The sequence below is a fragment of the Melanotaenia boesemani genome, chromosome 18, assembly GCF_017639745.1.
Source record: "Melanotaenia boesemani isolate fMelBoe1 chromosome 18, fMelBoe1.pri, whole genome shotgun sequence".
NCBI classification, from domain to species: domain Eukaryota; kingdom Metazoa; phylum Chordata; class Actinopteri; order Atheriniformes; family Melanotaeniidae; genus Melanotaenia; species Melanotaenia boesemani.
Genome location: NC_055699.1, coordinates 13862811 through 13875748, shown reverse-complemented (window position 1 = coordinate 13875748; position 12938 = coordinate 13862811). Strand labels below are relative to the sequence as shown.

The window sequence follows — 12938 nt, the reverse complement described above, 5'->3', positions numbered from 1 at the left end:
ACATAATTTCTCACCTTTTATCTCCCTCGATACCTTGTCATCCCTCTTTTCCTGCATCATTGTCTGTTGATTGTTTACATGCATGTAGGAAATATGAATTTCCTATCAATAACCCTGCATACAAGCAGGTATTTGTGGTCTTTAGTCATACTAAATCTCACCTTTCCCCTCACTCTGAATGTGTTACTCTGAAGGTTTGTCTTTACATGGCACGTCTGTAAATCACATGGAATGCTAACATTAACAGCACTCCTTCGTCCAGCACATTTCTTTGAAGTGAAGTCCCTGACAATTTTGATACATCCACCCACCGCAGGTATGAGCCAACAGGCAGACGGAAGCTTTGGAGGTCCCGGCACGCCGCAGAGCCCTCTGCTTTCTCCTCGCATGGCCCACACACAGTCTCCGATGATGCAGCAGGGCCAACAAAATGCTGCTTTCCAGGGTTCCCCTGAAATGAATGGCTGGTCACAAGGCAACATGGCAGGCAACAGGTAATCCTCAAAGCATTTTGCTTATAGCCCAAATAGTTTTAATTGGTGGTGTTCTTTGGTTGTATATGTACAGTCATGTAGAGAGTAAAATGTTGGCCGGACTCGAATGTTTGTCTCTTGGTGACATGCTGCATTCAGGGTTTATTCCCTATTCAAATGGCCCTGTGATAAGTGAGTTTAAGCAGCTCCAGCTCTAGTCTGTTAGTCTGTGACAAAACTCAGCACAGCTGGATACTTTACATTTATCTTCTCTATTAAAGCTGCGTTCCAGCATCATAAGACTTAAATAAAACTTAAAAGGATCCCTACCTGCATTATGTCTTCAAGCTTTTCTCTCATCCTGATTTGAGCATGTACGATTTTTCTGTCTGAATCTTATTAACTTTCATTTGTGCCTGCTCCTCAGTATGTTCTCACAGCAGCAGCCTTCGCCACAGTTTACCCAGCAGAATAACAGCAACATGTACAACGGCAGCGGTATGAGCCTCAACAATGTCTCCATGGCCACCAACATGGCAACTAGCAGCATGGGTCAGATGGCTGGACAAATGAGCGTCACATCCATGGCGTCGGGGCCCTCACCTGGCCTGCCCTCCATGGGGCAAGAACAGGTAAATACCACAAGACCAAACTGGGCTTATAAATTCTCTAAATGGGACAGTATTGTTTGCTGACTTAAAGTGTCCCTTAACTTTTTACAGCATCTCTTTGTCCACATATCAGATGCTTTGAACGTTAACAAATCAGACCTTTTAAGGCTTTACGTATTGTCTGCACTCCTGACTGCTCATGTCTGCGTTGGGTTATTCTAAGACTCTAAGTGTTTGGGTACACTTGCTGAGAAGTCCTGCTAGTGAATAATTTACTCAGTAGTTTACGTAACTCCACTTGCCAGAGTTCTCCTACTTGACTTGAACTTGGAGGATGGTGATGTAATTAGTAGCACTTCGGAGCGGGGCCATTTACGCTACCTGATGTGTAAAGGCTGGTCTGTCTGGTCCAGTCTTTAAGACTCAGGAGCACAATTTAGTCAGATGATAAGTTGCACGCTGACATCACACACTGACACTTTGATAAGCATGAAAATGTTTCCACAACAGCAGCACTCAATTTCTGCTGCTGCTTCTCTTTCATTTAACGTCAACCCAGTTAATCCATCTTTCTTTGTCTCACTGGTATTGTTAGTTTAGTATCTGCAGTGCGCTGATGTCGACTGTAATGCTTTTAAGCCAGTAAAGCGCCATGAATATTTAACTACCATGCTGCTGTTTGATTGTCTTCACTCAAGACTGTTGTGTATACCTGTCACTTGATTTACTGCCCTTCCAGGTTTATAGAAAAATATTGCCACTTAGATTATTTCAATTATTCACTCTTAGGCCATTAGTGCTTGCATTTGGGATTTACTGACCAGTCTTAGACTAGATGGTGTGCTGCGATGTGGTTTCCAATTCTTCATAGTCTTTTGCAAAAGCGCCTGATTTACCCCAGACATGTTCAGGTTCATCAGTGAGTTGTGTTGTTGAATTGTTTGTTAAATCTCTGACCTCGTGTTTGCTGTTTTCTCTTCAGAAATACTGTTGACCCTCATCAAGCCTCTTCAGATGAACCTCAGAGACCAGCTGGTGCAAGGAGCGCGTTGGGCCCTTTAAGAATCAAGAATTCAAATGTGTTAACTACCCAGCTGCACCTTGAACCAGCCAGGCCGTGCCCCGACAACCCTCCCTCCCCTCCTCGTCCTCCTTTACCCCCCCCCAGCCCAAGTTTGCCGTCTGTCCAGCTGGGCCCAGAACAGACTCAGGAGTGTGCAGAATCCTGGGGGATGGATCTCAGTCCAACATGCCTAACCCTCCTGGAGGAGAGCCTCGTGATGAGCCGGTCTATCTGCCTGTCCAGCTGCATTCACCGTAGTGTGACTTACTGTAGGCCTCCTGGTGGGGTACACTGACTTTAAAAAAGGGGAGGGGGGCAACAGCAGTTGTGGAATCTTTTTGTTCTGATGAATGTATTCCTCTAAGTGGACAGCGGCCATTTACAATCTCATCTCAAAAAAAAAAAAAAAAAAATAAGACGTCCACTGATTCTTTCTCTCCTTTGAAGTCCTACTTCTCTCACTGATTTCCACCTGGTTTCAGAACGGCAGCAAAGACTCCCAGGTTACATTCAAATCCACAGACGGAGCTCAGACACTCAGCCGGTTTTGCCTTTTTGCTGTTCTTTATTATTGTTGTTATTTTAGTTGTTGTTTTTTGTTTGTTTGTTTTTGTGTTTTTTTTTCCTTTTGTGAAAATTAAACCGTAGAGTGAAGACATGGAGGAAAAAAACTGATCTTGAAAAACACTGCAGAAGAAAGGTTGGAGTGGAATTTTATGATTAGACTAATTTAGTCAAGAGGTTTATATAGTGTATTAAATTAAGTTTTATTTTTCTGTATAGATTCATTTTAATTATTTTAGATGATTCTTTATCTTAGTAGCAAGAATAAGAATATTTCTAAAAGTGTGAAAGAGGCACTTTTTTTTATCATTTTAACAGTAATGGTTGTATTCTCTCTGAGAAGATTCTTTTATTAACCTGAATTATGGATTATACTTTTGGTCCCATAGTTTCAGAAGATGTCAAAATCAAATATGGTTTAAAATGAAATACAGATTGTACATACAGATGAGTAAAGTGTTTTCTTTTTCTATTTATTTTATTCGTTAGGGTTTTGGTTCTCCCAGCTTGGTCACAACTGCCTCTTAAAGCAGAGCGGTTATTTTTCTTTATTTTTCATTTTTGGGAACCTTCACATTCTGATGTTTCTGGTACGATGCAGACAGGGGGTGTGGGTGGGAGTAAAGGGGTGTGCTGTGTATACAGTGTACAGATTATCGCTTGCTTCTCTGCCTTTAGCATAGAACACAACAACAAAAAAAAACTATTAAAACCAAAAAAAAAATTTAAAAAAGACTCAACACAGCCATACAGTAACTCAAAAAAGAAAAAAAAAAATATTAAAGTGTGCTTTCTATGTCGTCTGGAGTGAAAACGCTTCATACAAGCTGCTAGGTGCAAACTGTTCTGGTGTGATGTAAACAAGCAATAACAATTACTTGAGAATCTCTTGGGGGTTTTTGTTTGTTTTTTGTAATTTTTGTACAGTTTCCTGAATAGAAAAGGATATGTTTTTGCTCTGCGTTTGGATGCAGTATTAAACACAGTTTTATATTGCAGTTTATACCAAGAAAGTCTACATCCACACACAGCGTTCCTATTAGATTATGCAGCATTGGCTGAGATCTGAGAGGGAGGTAGTTTGTAATCCTCCCCCCCCCCGATTGACACGCGCCCTCTCTGCCTCCAGCCGTTCTTCTATCGCAGAGGTCAGAGTAAAGATTGCACGGTTCAGGAGACCTGCTCTGACAAACACTTAGCCATATTTTATGACCTCAGGCAGTTTCTTCAACTATCAAGTGTTCGGTAATGACTGCTGTTCTTGTGGCCCAGTAGAGGTTCCGTTTAACCATCACAAGAACCAAAGCAAGTCATCCTCTCTAACCTCAAAAGTAGATTGTTTTCTTTTTCCTCCTTAAAAAAAAGAAAAAACCTTTTTATAAAAACTATTTTAACCCAGGACAGACTTTAAGCGAACCAAATATTCCTCACATTTCAATTGGATTTCTGAATTCTTTTCTTTCCATATTGAGCAAAAGCTTCTTGGTTAGCAGGCCGAGAAAAAACCAGAGATTCATGATGATGTCACTTATCAGGGTCTGATGTAAATGTTGCATCATAATGCAGGAAGAGAATCATTGAATGTATCGTCATTAAAGGCCTAAGGTTGTGACTGATGGTGTTTCTTGATAACATGTCGACAACATGTTTTGCAGTCACGCCGTTCTCTTCTCTGCATTTCTCAACTCCTCCTTTCTTTTAACTTCCATAATTCGAAGCTGTAGCAAGCTAACTTAAGTTTGCATGAACACTTTTAATTGCCCTGTTGGTGTTTTGTCATGGGCTTACACGAGACCACACTTTTTCTCGTTTTGATCAATGCTGTTTTGATTGTAAAATACAGCCGTGCAGAATCAGCCTTTTGAGCCATTTTAAAGAAGGATTCACAGCCCTTTTCAAATTTCCAAAGATTGTCAAGATTTTGAAACAACTTAAAGCCATGTGGTAGCAGTACATTGTTTTTAGCATTTATAATGAGGACAGGTGCAAATGAATTATTTTGCCCTTTACAAATATCCAGGCTTTCAACCCACTAAACAAAACTATTTTTTCTCTTTAACTTATGGTTTCGAAGAACTTTAAATGCCCTTTTGTATGGTGTGCCAGTTTCTTAGAGCTAAGATGCAACCTTGAAATGCTAAAAACCCTAGCATAATGCCTTAGATTTCGTCTGTTCTTGTTCTTGTACATTACACCACTGTCTGTATAAATTTGTATAATGACTTATGTACAATATTGAATGGGTGTATCGTTGTTAAACTCTTCTCAGCTGCTGGAGACTCGATCACAGTTGCAAGCATCCCACATCTTTGCTCTCTGTTCCTGTGTTGGGTTATTTTACCTCTCTCCCCTCTCTCTCTTTCTCTCTCTGTCTCTCGCTCTCCTCCCCCTCCCCTCTCTGTGGTATGGAAAAGATGACACATAGGGATATTGAAGCAATATGTATTATACTATATGGACTTTCTGAAGAAAGTTCACTGTTTTCCCCCCAGATCTTTTTTTTTCTGCATCGTTCACAGGAGTCGCACTGTACCCACATCGATCTTTGTACCCCTTGTGTGTGTGCGTGTGTGTGAGCGTTTTATGCAAAATTAGATATACAAGAGAAGTTAAAACCACAGTTATGCAAGTTGTGAACTAATATGGCTTCGCTGATGCTATTTGCCTTGTAAATAAAGAATTCTGTTATTGCATTATTTAATTAAGTGTCTCTTTGTTTTATGCCAATAAAGTAAAAACAGGAGTTGGAAACTTTGTCTTGCAACACACACACACAAAAAATCCCCAAAATACTCAATTTTTAGAACATGCATCATTTTAATAGACTATAATCTACTTATGAATCAGATTTTAAATTTTTGCAAGAATTTAAACTAATATATATTTTAGGAATATAATTCGGTTAAACTTGTCTCTAGATGTCTTCAGAATTTTTTAGTTTTGCTTGAGGTTAACACTACATGTTACAAGTTTAAAACATATACTTTATAGTAAGAGCATGATAGCATTGGATTTATATATATACATATACAAATATATAAATTCAATTGAATGTATTTGCAAAGGGGCTTCCCCAAGTTCCTTTACACACACACACACACACACACACACACATATATATATATATATATATATATATATATATATATATATATATATATATATATATATATATATATATATAGGATTGGGGAATCCCCTTTGCAAATAAATTCAATTGATGCAAAAAGAAAAAGGCCTTTACACATAAAAAAGTCTAAAGTTTAAAATCAGAAAATCCAATGATAATCTATATGAACTGTAACTAGACTTTTAATAGAGTATGCTTGTAGTTTAACTGCATAAATTCTTGAACACTTTTCTGGTGTTTTTACAACACTGAAGGGCGTTAAATGGATCACGTTAGGGTAAAAATTAAAAGCAGTCTTGTGTTTTCCTCCAAAGAAATGCTAATGACATAAAAGCGACGAAAATAAATAATCATCGCCCCAATTCCGTATTCTTAGCACCAAGTTTGCATTCAGCCCCTCTTTCGTTTTAATAAATCAAAAGTTAATCCGCAAATGTCTTCTGAGAAAATGTTGACAAATGTGTGTGTTAGTATGGAAATGTTTGGAGAGCCTCGTCGTGGCAGAGAAAGCAGGCCTCAGTAAAGAAGTTAACGGGGTGGGTTGTCCCTGCAGAAGATGGATTACTACAAGGGGGCCACTGAGATCCACGAGGCTGAGCGGATTCCCAGCCAATAGGAGGAAGGAAGAAGCTGAGAAGCATCTTCAGCAGACCTGGTTGTGTGTGTGTGTACACTATAGGTGCCCTCAGATGACCGCACAGAGCAACACACTATGACAGAGACGCATTCGCCTTGAAGATTGTTGGTCCACACATTAAAGTGGTAAAAAAAAAGTTCTGCTGTGGGGACATGACAGAGTAAACATCGCTGTGAAAACGATCTGATCTCTTCAGGTAAGCTTATTTTCTATAAAACTATGAATGACTAACTCATGGAGCTATGTTTAAACAAGTCCACTTGTTTAATCTGGCAATTTCCTATTGATGGCAGGTCTATTTGTATATTCACTGATGAACCCAACAGAAGAAAGACAGCACCATTAGTTGTTTCTCAAAATTAGAATTACGCACGGAGCATGACGCATTTAATCTGCACTCTATCTATTTCATCTCCTTTGTTTTCTTTAAATTGGAAAAGTAAAAGTCTATATAATGCTTCATTAATGCTGACCTCTGCTCCGGCTGACTGTTATTTAATTGGTGTCATGACCCTGGTTTGTCTCTATTTACTGACTTCCTTAAAAAACACACACACCATGTTTCAGCCGTTTGATGTGTGGATGCTGTGTGACCTCTCAGCCGGAAATATTGCAAAAACGGCTGTCGGATTTCACTGCGTATGGGTTTCTCTTACTCCACATACAGTCACACAGTAGGCAGTTAAATGTCGGAGGATTTCACCTTGTTTTGACTGGAGCTAAATAACATTTCCTCGGGTGCGGTCAACCTATTTTCATGTAATGTTCTTCTCTTTCTTTTTTTCCTTTTCTTTTTTTCTCCTTTTTTTGCATTAAAGTTTTCTAACTCACCCCTTCTTCCTCTCCCACCCCTCCTTCTCATTCTCTGTATATTATCTCATCCACTGAAGGATACATCCCCATTAGAACCTCTGATTCAGACTACGTGTTGTCATGTCGGTGTCCCTCTCCAGCATCCCTGTAGTGCTTAAGGAGCAGAACTACCAAGCCGACATGCTGAAGGGCAGCCCAGCCCGTGGCTTCTACCCTGCCCCGGCCCCTCATCCCTACCTGGACTTTTTCCCGCGGACGCACAATCTCCTCCACCCGCTCAAGTCTCTCGGTCGACTGGTGTCGGACACTCGGGCTTCCCTGCCGCTGACCTCTCCGTTCCTCGGACAGAGCGGCCACAACGCCGCAATCCTTCACGATCACGTGTTGAGTGCCTCCGGGAGTCCGTACCTGAGCCATTTGTTACCCGGACACACTCTTTACTCCAAGCCGGAGGAGCTGGCTGCTGTGGTGACGGAGCACGCTGCGGGTCCGCTCTCCTCAGACTTCAGCAGCCCGTCCAGTGAAAGGTCCTCATCTGGCTCTTCCTCCGCCATCACACCACACAAAGACAACCTGTTTCGCTTCCATGGCACAGATCTATCGCCAGACAAAACTGTAACATCTTATAACTTTAGCGAAGAAGACTTGTTCATGGTGCTGTATGGTTACTCTGGCAACCAGGAGCGCAATGTAGGTCATGCCATATCAGGTGTAGCCCTGCCCGAAAAATCAGGTGAGTCTGCAGCTTATAGACAATGGATTACATGACAAGGTTTTCTAATAACCAATGCAGCCTTAATATATCCGTGTTATTGAATAATAAAGCTCACATACAGAGCTAACATAATTAACCCGTAATTTGTTGTTTCCTGTACAGCTTCTGACCTCCACATCCCCCGTGTGGACAAAGAAACTTTGGAACTTCCTGAAGGTAAGCAAACGCAGCCTTTTTCACCTTTAACAGTGCGACACTTTGCATACCGGAGTGTTGAAGCCAGGCTTTGTGTTACAGGATTAATCGTCCTCCAGGCAGCTTGGAGAAACGTTTCGCAGTGTGGGGTTTTCACGGATAAAAGCAGCATCCCCAAAGGCACGCGTTTTGGACCTTTCCAAGGAAAACTGGTCAACACCAGCGAAATTAAAACATACGATGACAACACCTTAATGTGGGAGGTAGTGTGATTGTTTTGCTCCATAGGCCCTGATTCACTTACTCTTCATTTAGTTAAAACACTGCTTCCTCTTTCAGGTTTTTGAGAACGGCCGGTTGAGTCATTTTGTAGATGGTAAAGGCGCAGCGGGAAACTGGATGTCTTTGGTGAAGTGTGCTCGTTTCCCCGAAGAGCAGAACCTGATTGCCGTGCAGTGCCAGGGTCAGATCTTCTACGAGGCCTGCAAGGAGATCACTGCAGGCCAGGAGCTTCTGGTGTGGTATGGAGACTGCTACACGCAGTTTCTCGGGATCCCACTCACACTGAAAGATCCCAGAGAGGACAGTAACGCGCTTCTTGAAGGTTAGAATCTTAATTTCTCAGTGGTTGTGCTTTAATTTAACCAGGATTTAAACAAAACATTACAATAATTTAAACGTTTATCTCTGTTTTCTTTTAGATACTGGCGAAGGCTTCAAATGTGACAGATGTGGAAAAGTGTTTGCTTACAAATACTACAGAGACAAACATCTGAAGTACACGCGCTGCGTGGACCAGGGGGACAGAAAGTTTCCCTGTCATCTGTGCAACAGATCTTTCGAGAAAAGGGACAGATTGCGTATCCACGTTCTGCATGTGCACGAGAAACACAGACCTCACAAGGTACTGAAACAGTGCATACAGTATGCACGTGCACGTTGCATTAATAGACCCATACAGTTTAGCATTACATCATCATGTGGTTACTTCACTGGAATGAGGTCAGCGTTAAAGTTTGCTTGGTGCTGAAAGAACAGCTCCGGTCACTTAGGACCGGATGTTGAAGATTTAAATAGGTCTTTAAAAGTCAGATCTCTTTAGACCGGTTGTATTCATGATTTGGTCATGTCTGGATTATACAAGACACTGAGAAGACTGCTGTTATGATTTGATACTCAATTAAATCCATTGCACCAAATGATTGGCTGTAATTCCATTACAGTATCGGGACCAGCAGTTACAATACGGTGTATATAAAACTGCTATTCATTACCTTTCCATTAATTTGTCTTCAGGCATTATGAAAAATATGTCTGTCTTTTATGTTTCTGATCTGCAGTGCTCAGTGTGTGGGAAGAGCTTCTCCCAGTCATCCAGTCTCAACAAACACATGCGCGTGCACTCTGGAGAACGGCCATACAAGTGTGTTTACTGCAACAAGGTGAGATACCTTCTCTTTTCTTTTTACCCTGATGCTATGTTAGCCTTTAGCTGTTCAAATGTAACTTTATTTAAAAAGTATATTGCCTAACCCTCGGACCGCAAGTAATATATTAATGAAATATGAATAACATGCTAGCTTTACCGTGCAACTTTATCTGATTTTTTTCGTTTATTTTATGTGTAGCCTGTTTTTTCACACCATGTTGAATACTCTCACTCCGCTTTTAACGTTAAACCGCAGCATTTAATCAGTTATGAAACAACGAAGAAAAACTTAAAGTTTAGAAATAATGCATGACGTATTCTTTTTATCACATTAGGCTACTGGGTCGAAAAAAAGTCTTCAGCTGCATTAAATTTTATATCGAGTATGTTAGACGAACTTAGTTGTTTAGATTAGTTCATTCATTTATTTATTTGATTTGTTTATTATTTTATTTTAGTCAACTAAAAAGCTCCGTGGGAAATCTTTCACTCAAGCCCCCCCCCTTTTTAAAAAAAAAGCTCTATTTCAGGCTCCCTTGTTTCACGGTGGATTTGGCACGCGCCCCCTTCTCATTGTTTCTCTTCGCAGGCACGCGCTGCAGAGACAATTACATGCTAATTACCGCCAGATGTACATTCGTACTTTTGTCTTCGGAGATTATGTTTTTAATTTACGGCTTCGGAATGGGCAGATTTATTAAGGTTTTGTTCTGGATACTCCGTTTTTTTCGCGTCGTTAAGTTGACTTTTTTGTTTAACCAGATTCTCGTTTTGTTTTTATCTTAAGGATTAAGACGATAAACGAATTAGTCTTTTTAGGCTGCTGTTTTTAGACTACATTTTTTTTCTTTTAAAGTAGACTAGGATATGTGACGCATAAATATGCGAAAAAGCTAACGTCGTGTACCAGAAAGAATAGACATAAAATTATATTTGAAAAAGTTGTCGCTTTAATTTTTTTTTAAAAAAAAATCTTTTTTTAACGCCATATTAAGAAGAACAGCAATGCAACCCATTTATTTGGTCCATTCCCGTATAAAAACAACAACAACAACAAAACAATAACAAAAAACAAACAAACAAAAAAAAAAACACGCACACAAACAAACAAACAAACAAACAAAAGAAATCTTATTTTGGCTGAAATCCATCCTCTTACAGGCCTTCACTGCCTCCAGTATTCTGCGCACACACATCCGCCAGCACTCCGGTGAGAGACCATTCAAGTGCAAACACTGCGGGAAGGCCTTCGCCTCTCATGCGGCCCACGACAGCCACGTCCGTCGGACCCACGCCAGAGACAAGCCGTACTCGTGCGAGCTGTGTGGAACGTCTTTTCAAGAGGAAGAGGAGCTAAAATACCATGTAAAAGTCCACAAAAGTAAGCACTTTTAAAAATAAATATCCAAACGAGTGTATTTTAGGCCTATAAATTAATTTAATATAGATTAATCTGATTTTCCATTTTTCTTATAGAAATTAAAAAAAAAAATACAAAATCTAATTTGTGCTAAAAATTTAAAAAGCTGAATATTAATCGTAAAAAAGTTAATTAGATTTGGACTGTGATCCAGTCACATCAAGATAATGTTGTTACAAGGCCAATTACGGCTGCTGCATAAATATATTTTTAGTTCAAATAAGAATGGTGATGTTGCTGTTAAAAGCAAATTAGTCTGTAGATTACAGTGTAAAAAGTATATATATATATATATATATATATATATATATATATATATATATATATATATATATATATATATATATATATCGAGAGGCCAAACGAAAAATGTGAATTTTCTCTGTCTTAAAAATTTGTCATATAGTGAAACATTTTCTTACCTTGCAGAAAGACAAATGTTAGACACCACCGGCCTCCCATCTTCTCCGTTGAATGTACGGCAGGAGGACTCAGTGTTACCCGAGAAGGACCGTCCAAAAATGCAGAGTACAGGCCAAAACTTCCCCTACACCGGGTTGACGGTTTTAAACTCTAAATATCAGCCCTGGAAGTAGACTTCTCAGATAACGGTTCTGGTCGCATATTTTATTTTAGATCATTGTAGACTAATCAGAAAGGATCAGAATCTATAAGAACTCTGTGGTTAAATCAGGGCTTTCTGTGGATCACTGCTGCTTATAATGAAGGACATTTTCTTGTACAGGATTATTTAAAAAAAAAACACGATTAATTAAATTGTTTGGTGTAAATGTCTTTTATGTTTTGTGTTTTTTTGTGCCTTGAATATTTTGTTTATTATTATTATTATTATTATTATTATTACCTATTTCATCATTGTAGATGTGAGCCTGTGTCTATATAATAAATGTGATTCCCTATCTTAATTTAAAAAAGAATTTTATCATATCTTTACTGTAATGTAAAGTGGCCTACAAACCAGTGTATCATTTATTCCCTTTGAATATTTTTCTTCTTTTTATGGTTAACAAAGAATAAAGAAGCGCATGGAGAGAAGATGATTCTTGCTTTCAAGTTTTGTCTGAATTCAGCAGGTCTTTCTTCAAAGCAATCAGGCCGAGCTTGAAACATTAAAACTTATTAGTTATTTTTTGTCAGAAATATAGTAGTACAGGTAAAATTAGAGGGAAAAGAAACATGATAATTCTAAAAATGATGAAAACAGTTTTATCTAGGTCCATGCACTGGCGCATTCAAAAGTATGTATTTCTTTGTATTTGTCTGTATTTGTCTCTCAGGCTTGTTATAAACTGGAGGCTTCGTGCACATTGTAAAAATGAACAAACCTTCCTGAACCAAATGAATGACAATGGAGTGGAGCTGTAAAGTGGCCTATTGCTTCACAAACAAAGGAGCTCTGTGTGACTGACATCTGCCCTCACACTGTCACCAACTGTCCCACATGTGTTCCCCAGAGATAGATAGATAGATAGATAGATAGATAGATAGATAGATAGATAGATAGATAGATAGATAGATAGATAGGTAGGTAGGTAGGTAGGTAGGTAGGTAGGTAGATAGATAGATAGATAGATAGATAGATAGATAGATAGATAGATAGATAGATAGATAGATAGATAGAGATGCAGCACCACTCAGTTCAGCCTCACTGTTTATCTTTTGGACCGGATGGACAGCAGCCTTTAGGATCAGGGGTCAACGCCCTACTGAATGTTTAACAGCCCTCCTCTCCCTTCAAATAGCCAAAATATGGACGCTTGAACAAGTGCAGATCAACCATCACTGGACCTGCCCCTCCCATGTATACAACCCCAAGCCACCATGATGGGTGCTGCTATGAAAAGAGAGGTACTCCCCTTTGTGGTCC

General features: G+C 39.5%; 2 protein-coding genes across 10 annotated transcripts in view; both read left to right on the top strand.

The window, feature by feature from the left end:
- ncoa2 (nuclear receptor coactivator 2) overlaps positions 1-5412 on the top strand; it is a 63468-nt gene extending 58056 nt beyond the window's left edge. For 8 of the 9 annotated variants that reach the window (XM_041968293.1, XM_041968295.1, XM_041968292.1 and 5 more), the window contains exons 20-22: positions 317-494; positions 901-1105; positions 2067-5412. In XM_041968293.1, coding sequence (XP_041824227.1) covers positions 317-494; positions 901-1105; positions 2067-2078 — 395 coding nt within the window. In that variant the 3' untranslated portion in view covers positions 2079-5412. The other variant, XM_041968297.1, reaches the window with a different exon arrangement.
- Positions 5413-7411: 1999 nt separating this feature from the next.
- On the top strand, positions 7412-11646 carry prdm14 (PR domain containing 14). Its single transcript, XM_041968827.1, has 8 exons — positions 7412-8024; positions 8169-8222; positions 8304-8464; positions 8541-8805; positions 8903-9105; positions 9542-9643; positions 10792-11011; positions 11480-11646. The coding sequence occupies exons 1-8, from the start codon at positions 7412-7414 to the stop codon at positions 11644-11646; spliced, it is 1785 nt and encodes a 594-aa protein (XP_041824761.1).
- Positions 11647-12938: the final 1292 nt, after the last annotated feature.

What these genes read in the sequence shown, in the direction of transcription:
- prdm14 (XM_041968827.1), top strand. Translation starts at nt 7,412, where the DNA reads ATGTCGGTGTCCCTCTCCAGCATCCCTGTAGTGCTTAAGGAGCAGAAC. An exon ending in AACTTTGGAACTTCCTGAAG is followed by an intron (nt 8,223 to 8,303) that starts GTAAGCAAACGC and finishes TTTGTGTTACAG; the next exon opens with GATTAATCGTCCTCCAGGCA. An exon ending in CCATGTAAAAGTCCACAAAA is followed by an intron (nt 11,012 to 11,479) that starts GTAAGCACTTTT and finishes CTTACCTTGCAG; the next exon opens with AAAGACAAATGTTAGACACC.